This window comes from Canis lupus, chromosome 11 (assembly GCF_003254725.2).
Source record: "Canis lupus dingo isolate Sandy chromosome 11, ASM325472v2, whole genome shotgun sequence".
Lineage (NCBI taxonomy): Eukaryota > Metazoa > Chordata > Mammalia > Carnivora > Canidae > Canis > Canis lupus.
The window spans coordinates 25,681,030-25,704,939 of record NC_064253.1 but is presented as its reverse complement, the minus strand read 5'-3'; the positions used below and the strand labels follow the sequence as shown (position 1 = coordinate 25,704,939).

The 23,910-nt window shown below is 38.5% G+C and overlaps 1 protein-coding gene across 4 annotated transcripts in view; it reads right to left on the bottom strand.

The window, feature by feature from the left end:
- CTNNA1 (catenin alpha 1) overlaps positions 1-23,910 on the bottom strand; it is a 185,544-nt gene that overhangs the window by 120,722 nt on the left and 40,912 nt on the right. For all 4 annotated transcript variants that reach the window (XM_025432739.3, XM_049091833.1, XM_035696639.2 and 1 more), the window contains exons 4-5: positions 3,406-3,572; positions 2,782-2,901 (exon numbers count right to left, since the gene is read on the bottom strand). In XM_025432739.3, the coding sequence (XP_025288524.1) occupies positions 2,782-2,901; positions 3,406-3,572 (287 nt within the window). The remainder of the gene's footprint in view (positions 1-2,781; positions 2,902-3,405; positions 3,573-23,910) is intronic.

The window sequence follows — 23,910 nt, the reverse complement described above, 5'->3', positions numbered from 1 at the left end:
CAGGACCTTGAGGGCAAAGGAGCCCTGGATATAGTCCAGACAAATTAGGTTTCTGGGGCAGAGAACTGGATGAACAAGGGTGACAAAGAGATATGGAGGGATAAATATAAGAATACCCAGCATGTTAAGTAATAACTTCAAGATTTTAATTACATCTTATTTCAGAAATACATGAAATTCACTGTTGGTTATGGTTTTTTTTTTTTTTTTAAGTACATCAGGGATTATGTTCAAGGAACTCTTCATATATTTTGGCATACAGAATAAAAAAGACAGGCAAGTAATACTTTTCAGTAAGCTTTTCCAAAAGTCTCAACTATCATTGTGTTCTATCTCAAGAACATCATCAATTTACTTATTCTACCATTTTTGCAAAGACAGCCAATATCTTATCAGTGCAAATGTTCTCATTTTCCTCAAATAATAAGCTTCAAAAACCAAAATCATACTAGGTTTTAAGACAGTAGGACTATTCATCAAACTTTATTTTTTAAATACATATTTACTTTACGTATTCAAATGAGAATTTAGGTCAAAAACATTAAGTAAAATAAACTGTGAACATAATCGGGCCAGTGTGCTATATTTACAGAATTATCATACTATTAAACAAGTTCTTAGAACCGATCAGGCCCAGTAAAAAGAAAAAAACTTGCAATTTATGTGATGAAAACAGAAGCCAATGCAGGGATAAGTGATAAAAACACACTAAGCCTGCAAGAACTAAATTACTCAGGCAACACATCAAATCTAGCTATATTATCATGTGTAATATTAAGTAATAGAAATGTAAAACCAGGATCTGATATGTGCAGATCCTGTCTGCTCACAACCTAACCTTAAAATATAGTCAATAACCTTATTAAGTACTTTACATATATTATTTAATCTTCTCAATCCTGTAGGGTAAAGTTTTTCCACTACTTCAATATAACTAAATGAAAGTTACTAAGAAGACTCCAAAGCTGAGGACTGCAGACACTGGACATGTACAGTACTGACTTCATTTTCCTTATGCCTGTCAGAGCTCTTGTCGGGGGTCCCTCTCTGTCCTCTCACTAATGATTAGTACAGAATGAGTATGTTACACAATTTAGATTTAGGGCAAATCTGTTATGGGCTTCTAGATCATTTGCTTCTAAAAAAAGATATATGAAGAAATGGTTCTTTTTTTCTTGCTGGACACAGCCTAGAGTTTCTATTAACATCCAGTACTAGGCACGCTGAACACAGCAACTGGAAAATGTCAAATACCTGGATCCTTGATAATACCACACAAAACATTTCATCTTAACCCCTTCAAAGTCACATCTAATTCGAACTTCTAATTAGTGAGAAAATAAATCTCCCACTGTTCAAGCAGTTTTGGAGCTGGGTTTTCTGTGAACTGTAGCATGAAATATCCTTACTGATAGAGGTATCAGTGAACAAGAATAGATCTTTTCAAGGCTTTATGAAGAAGTATGAGCTTGATCAGAACTAAGGAAGTTCTGGGCGCCTGGGTGGCTCAGTCAGTTAAGCATCTGCCTTGGCTCAGGTCATGCATGATCCCAGGGTTCTGGGATTGGGGTTCCGCATGGAGCCCCGCTCGCCCCCCCTCCAATCAGGCTCCCAGGTCAGTGGAGAGCCTGTTTGTCCCTCTGCCCTTCCCCATTGCCTGTGCGTGCGAGCGCACTCTCTCCCTTTCAAATAAATAAACAGAATCTTTTTAAAAATTAAAAATAAAAGACCTATGGAAGTTTTAATAAACTGGATGGTGACAAGTGCATCTCCCCTACAGCGCACACCACATCCAACAGAATGGGCACAAAGACGACTTCAAAGCACCCTAGGTGCCAAAATGCCAAAGGGTTAGCAAAGCTTGGAAAAATGAGAACAATGATCCACATGCCACACAACACAAATTCGTAATACTATGGAAACTACTAAGGATGCTTAAAAGGGTCACCTGGGTGGCTCAGAGGTTAAGTGTCTGCCTTTGGCTCAGGTCGTGATCCTGGGGTCCTGGGATAGAGTCCTGCATCAGGCTCCCTCTGCCTCTCTCTCTCGGTCTCGGTCTCTCATGAATAAATGAACAAATCAAATCTGGGGATCCCTGGGTGGCTCAGCGGTTTGGCACCTGCCTTCGGCCCAGGGCATGACCCTGGAGTCCCAGGATCGAGTCCCACATCAGGCTTCCTGCATGGAGCCTGCTTCTTCACTCTGCCTGTATCTCTGCCCCTCTCTCTCTCTCTCTCTCTGTCTCCGAATAAATAAATCTAAAATAAAATCTAAAATAAAATAAAATCTAAAATAAAATAAATAAAAAATAAAGTAAAATAAAATCTTTTTTAAAAAGATGCTTAATAAGAAATACTTAAAAAGTGGCCAAATATGGGGAGAAGGGATGGGGTTAGTTTCTGATATGCAAGTAATTCTAATAATTTTCAACTGGCTTAAGGTTTTTAAAAATCTGAATGTAACTCTACCACCAACTCAAATTAATCCTTGAAAGCACATAACAAAGACCTTATCTATCACCTCTCTAGACACAATTGCAAATTGCCAAGCTATTTAAAGTAAAATTTCCATGAGAATTAAAACAGGGGTATAACATGAATGAAACTTAATTACAGTTTTATTAACAATACAATACTAAAAGGATACTTCATAAATTATATGTTTCAATAGAATTATACTGGCAGAGGGAGGTACTGTTACCTTCAGAAAACTTAAAATCGATTTTTCCTACCAGATAATAATATAAACAACCTTAATATATGCCCCAAATCATGATTGTACCTGTTGTCTTTTGGCTGCCATAATGTTCAGCTTATCCACTTCAGGTTTTAGGGCTTTATACTGTATTCCTAAGTCTTGTTCAGTGCCAGCATTCCTCAGTTTCAAGATACCTTCTTCCACCTATAAAACATACCCCTAAATAAGAAAAATTCTAAACAATACAAATCTGTGTCTAAAAAAACATCTATACTATTTTATTCTTTTTAACAGCTACTCAGATAGCAATCTAAACTTTTTCTTCAGTTTTCAAGGCCCTCAAATATTTGATCACCTCCTACATGGGAACATTATATTGACTTCTATCTAAAATGTTACAATTTAACATATCTTGGCTTCTTAACTCTGGAACAAGGAAATGCTTAATCACTAGTGCAGAAGGAGAGTCAAAACAGTACCTTTGCTAGAAGTTCTTCATTAAAATCAAGGCTGCATAAGCTGATAGCAAGTCTGAGGTGTACTTAGAGGGGAACAGAAAATGGAAACTAAAGGAAAACATTCCTGGTCCACTTAGGTAAACCAAGTTCAAAACCAAAACAAACTCTAAGGAATGCTGAATTAACTATGGCCAGCAGCAGCCTCACTGTGATGGAAAGAACAAAATTACAGAGACAGGCCTGTACTTACAACTTTCAGCTGAACAAGTAATTTGTAGACATCTGCCATGTCAGCCAAAATAAGCAGCCGGGTAACAGCAGAGAGCAAAGCTCGAGCTGCCCGAACCATGTTGCCACGCTTCACAGAAGAACAGGGATCATCTGCAAACTCTCCGGCTGCAGTCTTCATCAAATCACCTGTTTTACAGCATAAAAAAAACAAACTCATCAGTAATGAACTAAATAAGTGGTCTTCGTCAAAAATAATAATTCAAACTTTGTATAGTTCATGCACAGAATTTAATTTAAGGGCTCTCATTTTTATTGTGTTTTCTTTTGTTTGTTTTACAGGTCACTAAGAAAAGCACTCTCATATACTGCTGGTGAAAACAGTATCTGGAAAGTGATTTGGTGATATATATAAAGAGACTTAAAAACACTCCTTTCAAAAAAGAGCTTTAAGCCTCCAAGGGGGGGGGGCTCCTAAGGGGGGAAAAGATTTCTGTGGGGGGGGAAAAATGGATCTAATGTGATCTACCCTCACATCCACAAAATGATACAGAAATACAGCAACCAATAGGTAGGACCTCCACACTTCATTAACTACCTCAAGAAAGGCTTACTGGCATATGAAAAGACAAAGCTGAATCAATGACTAATTCATTTTCCTCATAGTAAGACAATGACAACAGCTCAAATGCTCAACAATAACTATCTAGTTAAGTAAATTATGTAATATCCTACAATTGACTATTATGCAAATATTAGACTCTATATGAAAAAATGTTAAAATTTATGATGAAACTGGGCAGCCCCAGTGGTGCAGCGGTTTAGCGCCGCCTACAGCCCAGGGTGTGATCCTGGAGAACGGGGATAAAGGGATGGAGTCCCACGTCAGGCTCCCTGCATGGAGCCTGCTTCTCCCTCCGCCTGTGTGGTCTCTGCCTCTCTCTGTCTCTCTCTCATGAATAAATAAATAAAATCTTTAAAAAAATTATGATGAAACTGTAAGCATAAAGAAAACAAAAAAAAATCTGAGTAATGTGTTTAAAAAAAAAAAAAAGAAGACAGGAATCCAAAGGCAAATAGCAGTTCTACTAGGTTACAATCTCCTTACATTATTCTGTATTTACAAAACTATTTTCCATAACGAATATGTATTATATCCATAATTTTAAAAGTTACACCAAAAACATATACATTTTCCTATAGTTATTAGGAATATGAGGTTATATTATACAATCCTAAATTCAACAATACTAAGAATTTATTTATAACGCTTCTTAGACACTTGTAAAATAACTTACTTTTTGTTTTTTTTTTTTTTAAGATTTATTTATTTATTTATGATAGACGGGGGGGGGGGGGGGGGGCAGAGACACAGGCTACATGCTAGGAGCCCGATGTGGGCCTCGATCCCGGGGCTCCAGGATCGCACCCTGGGCCAAAGGCAGGCGCTAAACCATCGAGCCACCCAGGGATCCCACTTACACTTTTTGTCATTCATTTCTATTAATAATCATTTCGAGTGCCTACTGGCCCTCTTTTCTTATAGCAAAAAATGGAGGGCCAGAACTGTGATGCAGCAGTTACACAGTATACAGTTATACAGTACCTATATGATGACTACATTTGGGTTCCTGGAAAAATAATTACTCTCTCCCTTGGCTGAATGTGTCCACTCAAGATTAAAGCCTAAAGGCCGGAAAAAAAAAAAAAAAGAAAAAAGAAAAAAAAAGCCTAAAGGCCGGGATCCCTGGGTGGCGCAGCGGTTTGGCGCCTGCCTTTGGCCCAGGGTGCGATCCTGGAGACCTGGGATCGAATCCCACGTCGGGCTCCTGGTGCATGGAGCCTGCTTCTCCCTCTGCCTGTGTCTCTGCCTCTCTCTCTCTCTCTCTGTGTGACTATCATAAATAATTAAATAAAAATTTTTAAAAAATAAATAAAGCCTAAAGGCCACTCAGTTCTTCCACTAAAATTAAAAAAAAAAAAAAAAAAAAAAAAAACTCTCCCAAGAAGCCTAGTGACTTCTGAACAGTCCTACCAGATCTCTCCTAGCTATCAAATTTAGCTGCAGAATTTGAGCTTAGGGGGGAAAAGGTTGAATTCAGTCTCAAATTCATGTACTAATTGGGCTCAGAAGCTCCATATAGTATTAAGAGTAAAGATTTAAAAAAAAAGAGTAAAGATAATTTCTACCTATGTCAAGTCAGATTTAACTCACAATGAAGAATTTCAGAGTTAAAACATTTTCCTAGACCTAAGATACAGACATAGAAAGAGGGGATCCCTGGGTGGCGCAGCGGTTTAGCGCCTGCCTTTGGCCCAGGGCGCGATCCTGGAGCCCCGGGATCAAATCCCACGTCGGGCTCCTGGTGCATGGAGCCTGCTTCTCCCTCTGCCTATGTCTCTGCCTCTTTCTCTCTCTCTCTCTCTCTCTCTCTCTCTATGTGACTATCATAAATAAATAAAAATTTTAAAAAATTTAAAAAAATAAATAAATAAACAGACATAGAAAGATAAAGACAGGGCAGCCCTGGTGGCTCAGCGGGTTTAGCACCACCTCCAGCCCAGGGCCTGATCCCAGGGACTTGGGATCGAGTCCCACGTCGGGCTCCCTGTATGGAGCCTGCTTCTTCCTCTACCTGTGTCTCTGCCTCTCTCTCTGTCTGTGTCTCTATGAATAAATAAATAAAAAGTTTAAAAAAAAAAAAAGAAAGATAAAGACATATGGAAATGATTATATGGATACATAACACTGAAAATATTATTGTATGATGCTTAAAAAGACCAAACTCATTTATTCATATATTTATTGCACCCATTGGTATCAAAGTCTGAATTAGGTGTCAGTGATACAGCACACAGGACACAGCCCATGTCCTCATGGAACTGTAAAGGTGGGGGCAGAAGACAGATAAGCAATTAAAGCCTGATTAAGGCAAACATCTCAGGGCACCTGGGTGCTTCAGTGGTTGAGCGTCTGCCTTCCACTCCAGTTTTGATCCCAGGGTTCTGGAGTCCCGCATCAGGCTCCCTGCAGGGAGCCTGCTTCTCCCTCTGCCTGTGCCTCTGCCTCTCTCTGTCTCTTCTTGTGATTAAATAAAATCTTTAAAAATAAAAGTTAAAATTAGGGATCCCTGGGTGGCGCAGCGGTTTGGCGCCTGCCTTTGGCCCAGGGCACGATCCTGGAGACCCTGAATCAAATCCCATGTCAGGCTCCCGGTGCATGGAGCCTGCTTCTCCCTCTGCCTATGTCTCTGCGCCTCTCTCTCTCTCTCTCTCTGTGTGTGTGTGTGTGTGTGTGTGTGACTATTATAAATTAAAATTTTAAAAAAAAAAGTTAAAATTAAAAAATAAATAAATCTACTGCTAGGGATACATAGCTGAACAGGACTATCTCTGCTTTCAAGTAGTTTATAATCCAGAAAAAGAACATGATCATACAGAAATTATGTGGCATTTTAATGCACAGGCTATAAGAAAGACATGAAAGTACAGAGTTTCAAAGGAGAAAGCACTAACAACCAGCCTGAGGAAGAAGTGAAATGCCAGCAACAGTTTTTATGGGAAACATGGTACTCTGAAACAGGCTATGCTCTCAAAGGATGGGAAGGATTTCTTGGCAGTAATATTAAGGAAGTTAGCATCTCAAGCAAAAGGAACAGCAACATAATATCCAACATTTATTATATATCCACTCTACATATTTTATTTAGTCCTATAAATCACCCCAAAAGTCGGTGGTATTAGCCCATCTATACCAATGAGACAACTAAACCTTAGAAAGGTTAACTAACTTAATCACACTATCAGGTAAGACACTAAGTGGAAGAGCCAGGATTTGTAATGCCAATGTTTATGCTGTTAGAACCACTTATCAAGTCGAGATACATAATAATAAGGCATATTTGGAGGCGGAACCCTCCAGTCTAACTGGGATGTGAAGGACATGTATAGAAAAAGAAGATGGGGATGGAAAAGCCATGGACAAAAAGTACAAAGAATTCCTGAGCCAAAGAGGGAAGTCAAAGTCACAGATACACAGGATTAACCCAACAAAAGCACATAAAATAAATCTGACCACACAGATGGGTCAGAAGCCAAAGTGAGAGCCCAGGAAAGAATAGTAATAGATTATAAAGATAGGCGTCAAATGATTTAACAACCTTTCATAATAAAGAGTGAAGAAAAAGCAAGCATCAAAGGTGACTTAAAGGTTTCAAGCTAGGGTTGTAGTTAGAGAAAAGGGCAAGAGCACTGTATGAAGATTTAAAAGGGGAGGGGGTAAAAGGTAGCCCCTCAGACTGTGAAATTAGGAGTAGAGGACAAAGACTTCCTTTTCTGAAAAAAGAAACAAAGAGAACCAAGGTGACAAAAAAAATCAAATGCATACATACAGATCAAAAGAAAAGAACTGAGATTCCAGAAATATAGTCAATGAATTTTCAACAAGGCTGCCAAGACCATTCAATAGGAAAAAAACAGTCTTTCAAACAAACAGTACTGGGACAATGGATTTCCACACGCAAAAGAATGAACTTGGACCTCTACCTCACACCATATAGTTTCAAAGCAGATCTAAACTTAAATTTAAGAGCTACAATTATTAACACTTAGAAGAAAACATTAACATATTTCTTCATGGCCTCTGAACAGGCAACAGTTTCTAAGCTAGGACACCAAAAGGATAAATAATAGAAGAAAAACTAGATAAAACAGCATCATCAAAATCTGAAATTTTTGTGCTTCAAAAGACACCACCAGAAAGTGAAAAGATCAACAGAAGAAATTTTCTGAAAACGGTCTATAAAATAAAAATCTAGCAGATACAATATAAAAAGAACTCATATGACTAAATAAAAAGACAGTCCAATTTAAAATAGGCAAAGGCATTACAGGTATCTCTCCAAAGATGATATATGAACAGCTAATAAGTACATGAAAAAATGCTCAGTCTCATCAGTCATAAAGGCAATATATAACAAAATCACAATATCACTTCAGGTCTACTGAGAAGGCTAAAATCAAAGATAATAATAAATGCTGGTGAGAAATGTTCAAAAACTGGAAATGTCATACTCCATTGGTAGGAAAGTGAAATGGTGCAGTGACTTTGAAAACACTCTAGTAGGCCCTCAAAAGGTTAAATGTAAAGTTACAGTATGATCCAGCAATTCCACTCCTAGGTATATTCCTAAAACACTGAAAATGTAGGTCTACACAAAAACTTATACATAAATGTTCATAGCAGCACTATTCACAATAGCTGAAATGTGAGAACCAAAACATTCATCTACTAATGAATGGATAAAGAAAATGTGGTATTATCCATACGACAGTTAACCATAAAAAGGAATTAAGTACTGATACATGCTACAACATGAATGAATCTTCTGAGCATATACTATGTGAAAGAAGGCAGTTACAAAAGGCCACATATTGTATTATTCCACTGATGTGTAATGTCTAAAATAAGTAAATCCAGAGAGAGACAAAAGCCAGATTAGTGGTTGCCAGCAGGTGGGGCAAAAAGAAAGAGTGAGGACTAACTGCTAATAGGTATGGGGTTTCTTTCCGGAGTAATGAAAATGTTCTGAAGTTACATAGTAGTGAATGGCTGCACAACCTTGTAAATATATTAAAAAGCACTGAACTGTACATTTTAAAAGAGTGAATATTATGGAATGTGAATTATGGCTCAATAAAGACCTAAAGAGTATCAAATGCAGTGACTTCAAAGAGCACAGGCCTTGGAGTTTGAGATAAGCCTAAATTTTGGCTTTTCCACTTACTAGCTATGTGACTAGACTCCATTGTCTGTTTTTTCTTTCCAAAGTACAGGCAGTACTTTGCCATGAGGGTGAACCAAGGTAAAATATCTAAAATGCCTTTCGTCAGCTTGCACTAGGAAACAATACAAGGTTGGCAGAAATTATTAGGTAAAATTAGAAGAGAAGACAGTGAAAAAGGTCTTCATTGTGTTTCGTGAGCATCTATCTGTTCAACAACCACCTTTAAGAGCATTAATTAATGCCTTTTAATAACAAATGTTTACTGAATATCTTCTAGGAGCCAGGCACCATTCTAACCATTTGGGATAGAAATTAACTAACCAGGGGTGCTCAGATGGCTCAGGTGGTAAAGAGTCTAACTCTTAATTTCAGCTCAGGTCTTGATCTCAGGATTAGGGGATTAAGCGTAAAGTCAGCTTGTCCCTCTCCCTCTGCTGCTCCCCCTGCAGAGATGCTATCTTTCTCCCTCTCTCTAAAGTAAATAAATAAAATCTTTTTTAAAAAACTAACTAACCAGACAAAAATCCCTGCCTCCAGAGAGCTTACATTCTAATGTGAGGGGAAGATGATAAACACAATCAAGCTGTGAAACAAAAGTACTTGTGAGAGAGAACAGCAGTGATGTTAAGGACAAGGAGAATGGGGATACAATATATAATTTAAAATACGGGGACTGGAGTTCAATTTGCCAACATACAGCATAACACCCAGTGCTCATCCTCGGTGTCCATCGAAAGATGAATAGATACAGAAGATGTGGTCTATGTATACAATGGAATATTACTCAGCCATTAGAAATGACAAATACCCACTATTTGCTCCGACGTGGAGGGACCTGGAGGGTATTATGCTGAGTGAAATTAGTCAATAGGAAAAGGACAAACATTATATGGTCTCATTCATTTGGGGAATATAAAAATTAGTAAAAGGGAATAAAGGGAAAGGAAAGAAAAAGAAAATGAAAATATCAGTGAGGGTGACAAAACATGAGAGACACCTAACTCTGGGAAATGAACAAGGGGTAGTGGAAGGGGAAGTGAGGGGGAGGGGGGGAAGGGGGGGGTTGGGGTGACTGGGTTATGGGCACTGAGGGGGGCACTTGGAGGAATGAGCACTGGGTTTTAGGCAATATGTTGGCAACTGAACCCCAATAAAAAAAGAAATTAAAAAATAAATAAAATCATTAACATCATAAATGAATGAATAAATAAATAAATAAATAAATACATACATACATACGGGGATCAAGTCAGACTTCAATGAAAAGGCACCACTTGAGGAGAGTCTTAAAAAAGGAAACACAGGAGCAATCTGGCTCTTTAAAAAAAGTTCCAAAGAGAGGGAGTACCAACTCAAAGGACCCAGGGCAGATGCACACAAAAACAATCCTGTAGGGACACCTGGGTGGCTCGGCAGTGGAGTGTCTGCCTTTGGCTCAGAGCGTGATCCCAGGATCCAGGATCCAGTCCCACATCACGCTCCTTGCAGAAAGCCTGCTTCTCCCTCAGTCTGTGTCTCTGCCTCTCTCTGTGTCTCTCATGAATAAATAAATAAATCTTTAAAAAAAAAAAAAAAACAATCCTATAAAGTCAAGGAAGCCAGTGTAGCTGATAAGGAGGGAATGAGAGGGAGCAACTTTGTGGGAAATGCAAAAGACAGATTTCAAGGATAACAGAACAAGAATACTCTTTGAAGAATCTGGTCTGTGACCAGGAGAAATCACGGGCCTATTAAAGAAACTTTCTTCATGTGCGTAGATGGGTAGCAGTAAAATAGCAAAGAATAGGATCATAAAATTAGAAGTCACACAGACAGAAACTGCAGTTTCGCCACTAAACAGGCCTCAGTTTCCACAACTGTAAAACAGATGATACAGATAATCCTCGCTTTGCACAGTAGTACAGGTCCATAAAAACAACCATACAAGCTCTAACACTGCAAAGTAAACTTAATTGGAAAATTATGGTTACCCTGTGACCTTTAACATTTTTTGACAAAATGTTAAAAGCTCCTTTACTACTAAGTATAAATATATAGAGAAATGAAAAAATAGTATAATTAATATTTAATACACTGTTACTTACAACATTATAAACAATGAGAATTAGTGTTTTTTCTTTGTAAGAGAACTACACAAAGTTTTTGAACACCACATGCCTTCTTCAGCATTTAATTTAGGATACAGATAATGGATCTCTTCTGCCCCTGGGCAAATTGTCCTACGCTTCTAAATTTGGATCAGTTTCCAACATCTTATCCTTTGCACTTTCAATGTCACGAAATATCTCAAAGAGTTCCTTTAGTGTAAAGGTTTTGAACACATCACCCTGTCTTGGACACCATCACTCTTCATCTCAGCCACTTTCCTCCAGTAACTCCTTTGTCAGTAACTCTGCCTTCACTAAGTCCCTCTGACTGCATATCTAGAATCTCTTTAAACAAAAACAAAACAAAAAAAACAAAACAAAAAAAAGACTTCTTAAGGGGGGGTGGGGAAAGGGAAAGGGCAGAAGGAGAGGGAAGGTTTTTTAAATTATTATTTTAGATTTTTCTACATATTTACTTGAGAGAGAAAGTATGTGCAAGAGTGTGGGGGAGGGCAGAGGGAGAGAATCTCCAGCAGACTGCACTGAGCCCCACATGGGGCTCAATCTCACGACCCCAAGATCAGGGCCTGAGCTGAAACCAAGAGTTGCCTGTTTAAACAGCTGCATCCCTCAGCAGTGGTGTCAACATTTCCAGTCAGCTATTTCTCCTATAACTTAGTTTACATTATATTCAAATTTAAATTCCAAGCTTATCCCTTTTTGTTGTTTTGCTGCACTTCCAGCTTTGTTAGCAAATTTGTTCTTTTTTTTTTTTTTTTAAAGATTTTATTTATCCATTCATAGACACAGAGAGAGAGAAGCAGAGACACAGGCAGAGGGAGAAGCAGGCTCCATGCAGGGAACCCAACGTGGGACTCGATCCAGGGTCTCCAGGACCATACCCCAGGCTGCAGGCGGCACCAAACTGCTGCGCCACTGGGGCTGCCCAGCAAATTTGTTCTTTCTCCATCTCACAACCTTCTCACAGATCATAACCTGAGCTGCTATCAAGAGTTGGATGCTCAACTGAATGAGCCACCAAGAAGTCCTGGAGGACTGGTATTATTTAACGAAACTGTGTAAGGGAAATCTGTATATAGTGGAACCATGCAAAAGTGAGTATTGCCTGTATCTACTTCCTAGGGTTGCTGTATGATGAAGAGATGAAGAAAATGTTCAATAAACTGCTTATGACAGTGCCTGAATGCCCATACGAATCTATTACCACTACTGGAATTATAGATAAAGGGGGATAAGAAGGCAAAAGATACAGAAGACCCATAATTGACAAATGAAGATTCTAGATCACAAACAGAACATACATACTCAAGACAACAGGAGGAAGTAAGAGCCAAGAAAGGGGAAAAGGAGGTTCTTGGACCCTCATATGAGAAGTGAAAGCAGAGGTAGCAAAAGGCTGGCTTCCAGACAGTATGAAGCTCAGCCTAAACATTGAGCAGGGTGGATAAGGAAGTGAGGGCTGGTGAGTGGAATAAACTCAGAATCAGCTGCTACTGAAAATGAAAGACAGTTAGCCTGGGATACGTATAAAAAACCGGAGGTGGAAGAAAAGGCCCAGATCAGGTTAAACAGGATCAACTTAAAGTAGATTCTTAAAATTATACTCCAACTAAAATGAATCAAAATTCATTCATGATTAGCTTACATTCAAATGGACAAATATGGTAGATAATTTTAAATTTAATTTTAATCACTTATAATCACTGTATTAATCCCACAATTTTTTTTTTTACCAACTCTAATCTCTTTCACCAAAACTTCCTCCTTCTAAATTCTTACTCCCACACAAGTTCCTCTTCAATAGCCTCATGCCTTCTACAGCTAGCATATCAGTCCAAATTAAAATCAGGCCAAATGACAACAAATAAGTAGCAGGAAAAAAGAAAAGTAAATTCAGTACATATACGTCCACCCTAATCTCTTCCAGCTCAAAGCCATAATGACATATCTTTAACTTCACAGCTAACAGTATTAGTAATGAAAACAATACATCAGAAATAAACCATATGGTAGATTAAAATCTTCACATTTTCTCTACTCACAAACCTATAAACAAATATGTAAATAAGCCATTACCTAAAAACAAGGTCCGCAAGCTTCTGCTGAATGGTCATCTCTCTAAAATGATCATTACACTAAGACTGATTTGAGATGTTTACTACGTGTTAAAAAATAAATAGAAGAATCAAGAATTCTTTAGAACAGGGATTCTGGGTGGCTCAGCGGTTTGGCGCCTGCCTTTGGCCCAGGGCATGATCCTGGAAACCTGGGATCAAGTCCCATGTTGGGCTCCCTGCATGGAGCCTGCTTCTCTCTCTCTGCCTATGTCTCTGCCTCTATCTCTCATGAATAAATAAATTTTTTAAATCTTTTTTTAAAAAAAATTCTTCAATAAATTGGGGCGCATGGATGGCTCAATTGGTTGAGCGTCTGCCTTGAGTTCGAGTCCTAATCCCAGGGTCCTGGGACTGTGCTCCACATTCGGGCTCCCTGCTCAACAAAGAGTCTGCTTCTTCCTCTGCCTGTCCCTCTCCTAACATGCTTTCTCTCAAATAAATTTTAAAAATCCTTAAAGAAAAAAAAAAGAATAAAATTTAACTGTCAGTTTACAGAGCAAAGTTTTAAGAGTTATCAAAAACATTCTTTCAGCACGCAACAAGGCAAACTAAGAAAACTGCAGCAGACAGGCAATCTGTCCAAAGTCATGTGGTGAGCATTAGAGGGTGAAAACTAACTAGGTCTTCTCACTTTGTCCCAACTGTATCCAGTCAACTAACTACACACTGCATGGTATATTCACTATAATATAAAACAGATGAAATTTAAAAAGAATCCCTAACAGTGTTCTATGTGCCATAAAATCAAGACTGTCAACACAAAGGCTCCTGGATGGCTCAGTGGCTGAGCGTCTGCCTTTGACTCAAGGGTCAAGATCCCAGGGTCCCGGTGGAGTCCCACATTGGGCTATCTGCAAGGAGCCTGCTTCTCCCTCTGCCTATGTCTCTGCCTCTGGCTTTCTGGGTCTTTCATGAATAAAATTAAAAAAAAAAAAAAAGGTTTCAATTCTATCCAAGGAGTAGAATTAGAAGAAGAGAAAGAAAAAAAAAGAGCAAGCAACCAACATCGCAAGTAAATCAGTTATAAATCACCCTGCACTTGATAGCTTGGCATTTTTATAGAGAAAAGTAGAAAATACCCAGCCTTGAATCTGAATGGCTAAAAGTTCCCTACCATGGGATTCCTAATTCTTGAAAGTTACTTTTTTAATACTTTAGGTCCACTGGCAGGCCTACTAAATATATCTGATTAATAGATCTCACCAAAAAGTGATATAACAGTTATTTGTTATTCTACCAATTTCATTTTTACAAAATAATAAACTGAGAGGGGGCACCTCGGTGCTTCAGTCAGTTAAGCACCTGCTTTCAGCTCAGGTCATGACCCCAGGGTCCTAGGATTAAATCCCACATCAGGCTCCCTGCTCAGTAGGGAATATGCTTCTCCCTCTCACTCTGCCTCTGCCTGCTGCTGCTCCCCTGCTTATGTTTTCTCCCTCTCTCTATTAAATAAATAAATAAAATCTTTAACAATTATAATAATAAACTGACAGGAGCAAGGCTTCAAAAATTATTTGCTAGTGGGGGATCCTTGGGTGGCTCGGCAGTTTAGCGCCTGCCTTCAGCCTAGGATGTGATCCTGGAGACCCAGGATTGAGTCCCACTTGCAGGGAGCCTGCTTCTCCCTCTGCCTCTGCCTCTCTGCCCCTCTCTCTCTCTCCCATGAATAAATAAATAAAATCTTAAAAAAGAAAATTAACATCCATTTCTCAATTTGCCCCACCCACCCTGCATCCAAATTTTAAAATTCATTTTCCAGGATCTAGTAATAAAGTATTTTTCTCAATTGTGAATAAAGATAAAATGGCAATACTGTTGCAAAGAGTAACAGCTTTCATTACACAGTCCTTACAGGAAGGAAACAAATTATAGTATGTGTCAGATATAACCCATATGCCCCTTGACAGGAAGATGAGCACTTAATCTTCTTTCCCCTTTCCATTCATCAGTGGGGAATATATGGCAAAAATCACAGACCCCTAGATAATACTTCCATAATTAGAGAAAAAAATGACAATGATTCAAAGAATTCCTAACAGATGCTTTAATAGAACTCCTGGGGGCCATTTTTAATTCACAAAACTGTTCGTCTTTTGAAGATCAACCCAGGAAATAAACATTTATGTCATCTTATATAACTACTATAAACCCCTCTGAATCAGCTCAGGGAGTGCCTAGAAAAACTCTCAAACTACTCACCGCTTCTCTTCCCCTAGGGATAACGAAAAGAGCTTTGAAATTTCTTTTTCCAGGCGACAAAATGGATTTTTTTTAAAAGTTAAAATAGAGTACCACACATATTCATGTTCTCATTTTCCTTACTAATTCAAGTGTGCCCTGCTGCTATTCAGAAACACTTCAAAGAGAGGCACTTACTTCCTGATTACACATTCAAATAAATGCATAACATGCATTTCAACTTGGAATCACTTTCTTAAGAAATTAACTAGTAGAAACCACGTTACTGCAACATCATGGTTGAAGTCATGCCAAAGTCAAAATTTTAATACCTAAGATAACTTCCTCAGCTACACTGTACAAAAATATTAAGTCGATACTATTACCCACTATAACTTAAAAGTATTATTGTGTTGGTTAGTGTTATTTATTAAATGTGTAACGAGACAGAATTAAAAAAGAAGAATTTCAACCCAAAAAGAAACATTAGAATTTAATGACTCTCCTTTCCTCACTTTCAAGCTGGCTATACCAGAAACCAAGTCTCTGCAGAGCAGCATATGCTTACATAAGGGTAGTGATCCAGAAGCAGACAGCATGCTTGACACATCCCAAGTCAAAGAAAATATACCCTCCACCCTAGAGACTTACAGTTTAAGTCAGAAAGACAACTTTAAGACATAAAACATACAGATGACAAGCAGTTAATGATTTTTTGGAATTTATATTTTGCTTTTCCTGCTCAAGTTAAATGAAGACCAAGAGAAAATGAATTAAAATGATGGGAGTGGAGGAATGGGAATCAATAATGAGCACGTTTTAAATTAATCACAGTTCTCAGAAACATGGCAAGGGAAGGAACTGGAATGGGACCCAACATCAGACCAAGCCATCAGGGGAGCACATAAAAGAAGACATCCACAACAATAAGAGGAGAAAACAGGATGAAAATGATACCAAGATGGCAAGGGGAAAAGTCAGGACAACACTCAAAGATGCCAGAACTCAAAACAAGAGTATGAGAAAAAAAAAAAGCAGATTTCTTGGTAGCTTTAATGAAGAAAATGATCATACTAATCTAAAAACCTAATTAACTTTTATCTTTCTCAAAATGTTAAATATTTCTCTACTATTGCTCTTCTAGACTATCATTAAGAACACTTTTTGCAACCCATACTCAACATTCCAGGGTAGGAATACTTATCAATTTTCTCCTGTGAAATATCAAAGAGCCCATATATAAGATAGAGTTCATGATTCCAACCTGATTAAAATCACACTAACAAGACCAAATTAAAATGCCATCTCTCACATACAAAGCAATGCTTCAAGTCTTCACATCATCAACTTCCCAAACCCAGATTCCACTGTCTCCTGTCTACCTCTCAAACCCTACTCAAAGAAGTAATTGACAGTTACTTTGTCCTGATCACATCTGCCTTTTAACATCTATCTTCTAGGCTGCCTATATTAGATGTGAGTACATCAGTCTGAGGCTGTCAACATCTGCCCTGGACAGGAGACCAATTTTTACCTCCTTCAATCTAACTCTAGGCAGTTGCCAGGGAGAAACTTATGCCTTGAGAACCTGACAGCTTGTGCTCAATATCCTTTTGTCAAGGATAAAATACATCATTATTTTCCTTAAAGCTGCCTTGCCAAGATTCATAACATTAAAATATATATACATACACACACACATATATATATATGTAAAATACATACACATACATACATGTGCAAATACCTCTCCATATATGTGTATATTTTTCTCTATATATACAAATGATTCAAGCTATACCAAAGAAGATGGCACCTATGTCCTCAATTTTAACCACACAATTACCAAGATAAACAAAAGAATGTCCCTTTAAACATTTTAAATAAAATAAAAAAATAAAGTAAAAAATGACTCATAATATCAATTAAAAATCCTCATTGCTGGGGCACCTGGGTGGCTCAGCGGTTGAGCATCTGCCTTTGGCTCAGGTCATGATCCCAGGGTTCCAGGATTGAGTCCCACATCGGGCTCTCTGCAGGGAGCCTGCTTCTGCCTCTGCCTCTGCCTCTCTCTCTCTCTCTCTCTCCTCTCTGTGTGTATTCTCATGAATAAATAAATCCTTAAAAAAAAAAAAAAAGAAAGGTTCTTCTAATCTAATCTTCTTCATCCTCCTTTATTGATTGGTTGAATCCCTGTTATTTTTCTTATTGATTGGAATTTTACCACATTCTCAGGGATTGAGAGGTCTTATGGGGTTGGAAGTGTGCAGGGGGAACAGCAGTGAGCGAGGGAGAGAGTGTCTTAAAGCAGACTTCACCCTGAGCACAAAGCCTGGACAACTCTGATGACCCTGAGATCGTGCGATCACAAGATCATGACCTGAACAGAAACCAAGAGTTGGATGCTGAACAGACTACACAACCCAGGCACCCTTTGAGAAAACTTTTTTTTTAAGATGTTATTTATTTGACGGAGCACAAGCAGAAGAGGGAGAAGCAGGCTTCCCACTGAGCAGGAAGCTAGATGTGGGGCTCTATCCCAAGACCCTGGGATCACGACCTGAGCCAAAGGCAGACATTTAACCCACTGAGCCACCCAGGCACCACTTGAGAAAACATTTAATAGTGAAACCAGATAGATCTTCTCAAATGGCTAGAAGGTGAAAATAGAGTAAATTTCTTTTACTGAACTTGTCCAATAAATAAAAATCAAATACTTTAATGTTTGGTTTATAGTTTTCCCTTTTTCATGTTTATTTATATTAGACAGTATTTGTCTTAAGATTTCTTTGGAGGCTTTTTTTCCCCCCAAGTTCTGGCTTTTGAATTGGTATTCCATTTCAGGTAAGCTTTGATTACAGTCCAAGTGTTTTGTCCTTGCATGGAAGTAGAACTTCAACTTATTGAGAGCAATTGATGTCATTCAATACTAAGTCTCAGTCATTAAAAGAACCATCTTTTCTGTAGAAAATATCTTGTCAGTGTAGAGCAAAATAACAGTATATATTGGTCTACTAAAAAAATGGAGTTAAGGGATCCCTGGGTGGCGCAGCGGTTTGGCGCCTGCCTTTGGCCCAGGGCGCGATCCTGGAGACCTGGGATCAAATCCCACATCGGGCTCCCGGTTCGTGGAGCCTGCTTCTCCCTCTGCCTGTGTCTCTGCCCCTCTCTCTCTCTGTGACTATCATAAATAAATAAAAATTTAAAAAAAAATGGAGTTAAAACTTCAGTTTGCTAGCATCTGCTTGATCTTAGTAGCTATAGTTGATTGGTGAGCTTATCTTTAACAGTCTTGTTGCACAGATATCAAAAAGATAAAAACTTTTAAGTCCAACTGGGAAATTATTTAATAAAAAATAGTTTTGGGAGGCAGGCCCGGTGGCACAGCGGTTTGGAGCCGCCTGCAGCCTGGGGCGTGATCCTGGAAGACCTGGAATCGAGTCCCACATCGGGCTCCCTGCATGGAGCCTGCTTCTCCCTCTGCCTGTGTCTCTGCGTCTCTCTCTGTGTCTATGAATAAATAAATAAAATCTTTAAAAAAAAAAAAAAAGAAATCCTTTAAAAAAATAGTTTTGGTTTTTTTTTATTTTATTTATTTATGAGAGAGAGAGAGAGAGAGAGAGAAAGGCTCAAAGACACAGGCAGAGGGAGAAGCAGGCTCCATGCAGGGAGCCTGACGTGGGACTCGATCCTGGCTCTCCAGGATCACACCCTGGGCTGAAGGCGGTGCTAAACCGCTGAGCCACCTGGGCTGCCCTAAAAAATAGTTTTAAACATTATAAATTCCAAAGTTACACTAAGCTAAAAAAAAAAATTCCTCTAATTAGTGTAAAATTTTTTACAAGAAAATAAAATGCTGTCACGGCTAGAATTAAAACAAGGGTAAAATGGGGACACCTGGGTGGCTCAGTGGTTGAGCGTCTGTCTGCCTTTGGCTCGGGGCGTGATCCCAGAGTTCTGGGATGGAGTCCCACATCAGGCTCCCTGCATGGAGCCTGCTTCTTTGCCTGTGTCTCTGCCTCTCTGGGTGTCTTTCATGAATAAATAAAATCTTAAAAAAAAAAAAAAAAAAACTGGGATGCCTAGGTGGCTCAGTGGTTTAGAGCCTGGGCCCTCAGCCCAGGGCATGATCCTGGAGACCCAGGATTGAGTCCCATATCGAGCTCCCTGTATAGAGCCTGTTTCTCCCTCTGCCTGTATCTCTCTCTCATGAATACATAAATAAAATCTTAAAAAAGAAAAAAAAAAAAAAACTAGAGTAAAATGCATATGCATTTAGCCAAAGACTTGAAAGGAAACACAAAGCTATATAAATATAAAATATTACTTATAATCATTAAAAAATGTAATAGTGTAAATCTAAAATAACATAGAGGACTTCTACGTAAACATTGATGAAAGAATCAAAAAAAGATCTAAATAGAAGGAATATTTTTGTTGTAGACTGGATGATTAAATACACTAAAAATATCAATTCTCCCAAATTAATTACAAGTTTAACGTAATTCTATCAAAACACCAGATTTTTTGCAGATACAGATAAGTTTATCTAAAATTTATATGGAAAAACAAGAGATAGAATAACAATTCAGGAAAATATTAAATGGGAGGAATCATTCTACCCAATTCTCAGTCTCCCACAGATATAGCAATAAAGCCTACGTGGGTATTGGCAAAGGAAAGACACAGAAATCAATGGAACAAAATAAAGAACTCAGACATAATCCCACTCTATCACAGCTGACGAATTTTTAACAAGGGTGCAAAAGCAATTCAATGGAGAAAATAGAGCCTTTTCAACAAATGGTAATGGGGGAACTAGATGTCCATGGGGCGGGGACGGGAGGGGGTTAACGCATCCTAAACTTCACATGTTATACAAAATTTAACACAAGAGGAGTCATAGATTTTTTTTTTTTAAGATTTTATTTACTTATTCATGAGAAACAGAGACACAGGCAGAGGGAGAAGCAGGCTTCATGCAGGGAGCCAGACATGGGACTCGATCCCAGGTCTCCAGGATCACACCCCAGGCTCAGGCAGCACTAAACCACTGCGCCACCGGGGCTGCCCTTTTTTTTTTTTTTTTAAGATTTTATTTAGGAGTCATAGATTTAAATGTAAAACATAAAACTAAAAAACTTTAATATATATATATAGAGAGAAAATATATATATAAAACTAAAAAACTTTAAAATATATATAAAATATAAATATTTTATATTTTATTATATATATTATATATATATTATATATATATAGAAAATCCTCCTGACTAAACCCTGGTGAAGACTTCTTTGATACCAAAAGCACCATTCATGAAAGTAGGAGGTCAATAAACTGGACTTCCTCAAACTAAAGACCTTTACTATGCAAAACACTTGTTAACAGGATGAAACAACAAGCTATATCCACACCATGAAGCAGTCACAGAATACTACCTAACAACAAAAAGTTACAAACTATTGATATACCAACTTAAAAGGCTCTCAAGGGCCTCCTGTTGACTAAAAAAAGCCAATCTCAAAGGTCATATACAGTCTGATTCCATTTATACATTTGCTTGAAATGACAGAATTAGACATGGAGACAGATTGGCTGACAAGGGTTAGGGGTGCTGGGGAGTGTAAGCGGAATGGGTGTGACTATAAATATATGGAGGTAAGCATGGGGGACGACTTTACTATGGTGAAGGTGATAGTTCTGTATCTCGATTGCACTGGTGGCTGCACAAATCTACACAAGTGATAAAACCAGAGAGTTATACAGGTATATTGTGCCAGTATGGATTTCCTGGTGTTCATACTGTACCACAGTTCCTTAACATAAAACGACTGGGAGAAACTCAATAAAGGATACACTGAACCACTCTGTGCTATCTTTGGAAATTCCTGAGATACAAAATTAAAAGTTAAGAAAAATAAAATTCACCTGTGACTAAAAAGTGACTTTTTATTAGCGTAAATAAACACTAAAGCAAACAGTTTAACAGAATTTTTTTTGACTTGACTGAGAACTGGCACAGCAGAATCTTAATGGCTCTAAGCTAAGGAGAATATGCTAATAGTAGGTAAATCCCCTGAAGTTTTTTAGGAGCACACACAGTCTTAACATATACCCTAAATGATTCAACTTACAGGAAAATAAATTATTACAATTTTTCACACACTTGGCCCCTCATTTTTATCTATAAAGAAGATCAGCTATTTGCTTAGGCCAAGCTGGCAGTTAACCTGCAGAACTGGCCCAGTTCTCCTTTCTGACAATTACAGCAGTCCCTTCCTTAACAGCTCCATCTAACCCCTGACCACTGTGATGGTCACCTGACTACTGGTTCTGCCTCTAGGCCTCTCCCAACCCATTTAACTCTTCCTGCACACAGCTGAGAGACTCATCTCCCAGAACACCCCTCTTCCTCATATTCCATGTCACCCAGATGGCAGAACTTCTCAAAACAGGAAGAATGTTAACGAGACATATTTCAGTTTAATTTAAGAAGAAAAAGAGCTTTAAAAATAAACATAAAGCAATGCTGGGAAAAGCTGCTTCCAGAGGTTAGCAAGTCCTGTGTCATTAGATATATTCAAGTATAGGGGAACCTGAACCTTGAGACCACACTATTCCAACCCTGGAATTCTGATTCCCTATCATTTCCTGGAGAATTCTCCCTCCTTCACCTGGCATTCCAAACTATCCACTAAAATTTAGATCCAACCTTTCTCCTTCTAACCTTTTCTCCCAGCACCCTTGACCAATCTAGGCCCAATTATTCCCCATGCACATCTTACATAGTCTGTTTTTCTGAACTAGATGACTTTTTCTCCTCTCCTTTCACCTTTCAAGAGCCAGTGCACCTCTGAAAGCTTTTCCAACCCCATGCTTACTCTCCTACTCATGCTACTTACTTTTCATGTCCAGGTGTCCTAATATAAGCTCTGGGACAAACTCGAAAAACAGCCTCCTATCTGCTAGCAGACAGTCTCTCCTCAGAGACCACATGGTCACCCAGTTCTTTCCGCACTGTGATTTCTGTGACGTGAGACTTTTCCCAGGAAACATACTAATGTCCAGTACACCTATCATCCACCCACTTTGCTCAACACATTACCCTCAGAAGCAGTGCAGGAGTACACCAACATGTACCTCAGCTTCTTTGGGTCTTCTCCTTCAACCACCCAGAAATGTCCATTATGCAAAAGTCTCTGGTCTTGGTGTCTGAGACCCAATCATGAAATATAACTAGAAGATTTTTATAACTCTGTTCTAGTAAAAACTATTCCTCATCACTCTACTTCCAACTTACCATCACTGGTCTGTCTTTTTTCAAGCATTTTTTAACGTCTGTCCTTTTTCAAGCATTTATGCCCTTTCTATCTCTATCCTTTGGATATCTCCTACCCAGCTAAGAGCCCTCTTTTTTTCATCAGAGTACTTACTATTCAAGCATTCATAAAATACACTGATACTCTTTTTTAGGTATTGTTAAAAATACACACAGACACACACACACACATATATATGTATATATGAGGAGTCACTGCTAATATAAGATTTCCTTTTGGGGAGATGAAAAATTCTGGAATTAGATAATAATGACAGCTGCACCACTCTATGAATCTACTAAAACCACCAATGTATATACTTTAAGGAGTGAGTTTTATAACATTCATATGTTATATGAATCGTATCTCAATTTTTTTTTAAAGAAAGATTCTCTAAACCTACCCCTGTATTTACATTTGGCACTATGAAGGAAAAACTCACTGTAATTTTTGAGACAAGAACCTTTTTTGTCACACACTTCTTGGAGAATATGGTCAAGTATACTCCCCAAACAATTAAGTGCCTATCACAGACCAGGTACCATGACAGGAGCTTGAGAGATTGGTCATCAGACCAGCATAGAACCTGTCCTACTGGAGCCTAGAAAGGGAAAGACACCAATTATCTAATTACCACTGTGATAAGAGCTAGGAAAAGAGGGACATCTGGGTGGCTCAGTGGGTGAGCGTCTGCCCTTCGTCCCAGGGCACGATCCTGGAGTCCCAGGATCAAGTCCCACATTGAGCTCCCTGCATGGAGCCTGCTTCTCCCTCTGCCTGTATCTCTGCCTCTCTCAGGGTCTCTCATGAATAAATTAAAAAAAAAAAAAAAAAGAGCTAGGAAAAGAAAGTATAAGTAAGAATGACCTAATTGGAGTAGGGGGCATAGGGATAGAAAGGGTCTCCAAGAAAAAAGAGCACATCTAAGAGGCATGCATATGCCTCAGCCCACATAAGGTAGGTAGTTAACTCAATAACTAGTTAGAGGTGATTGGCAGTAAAATGAAACTCCTAGA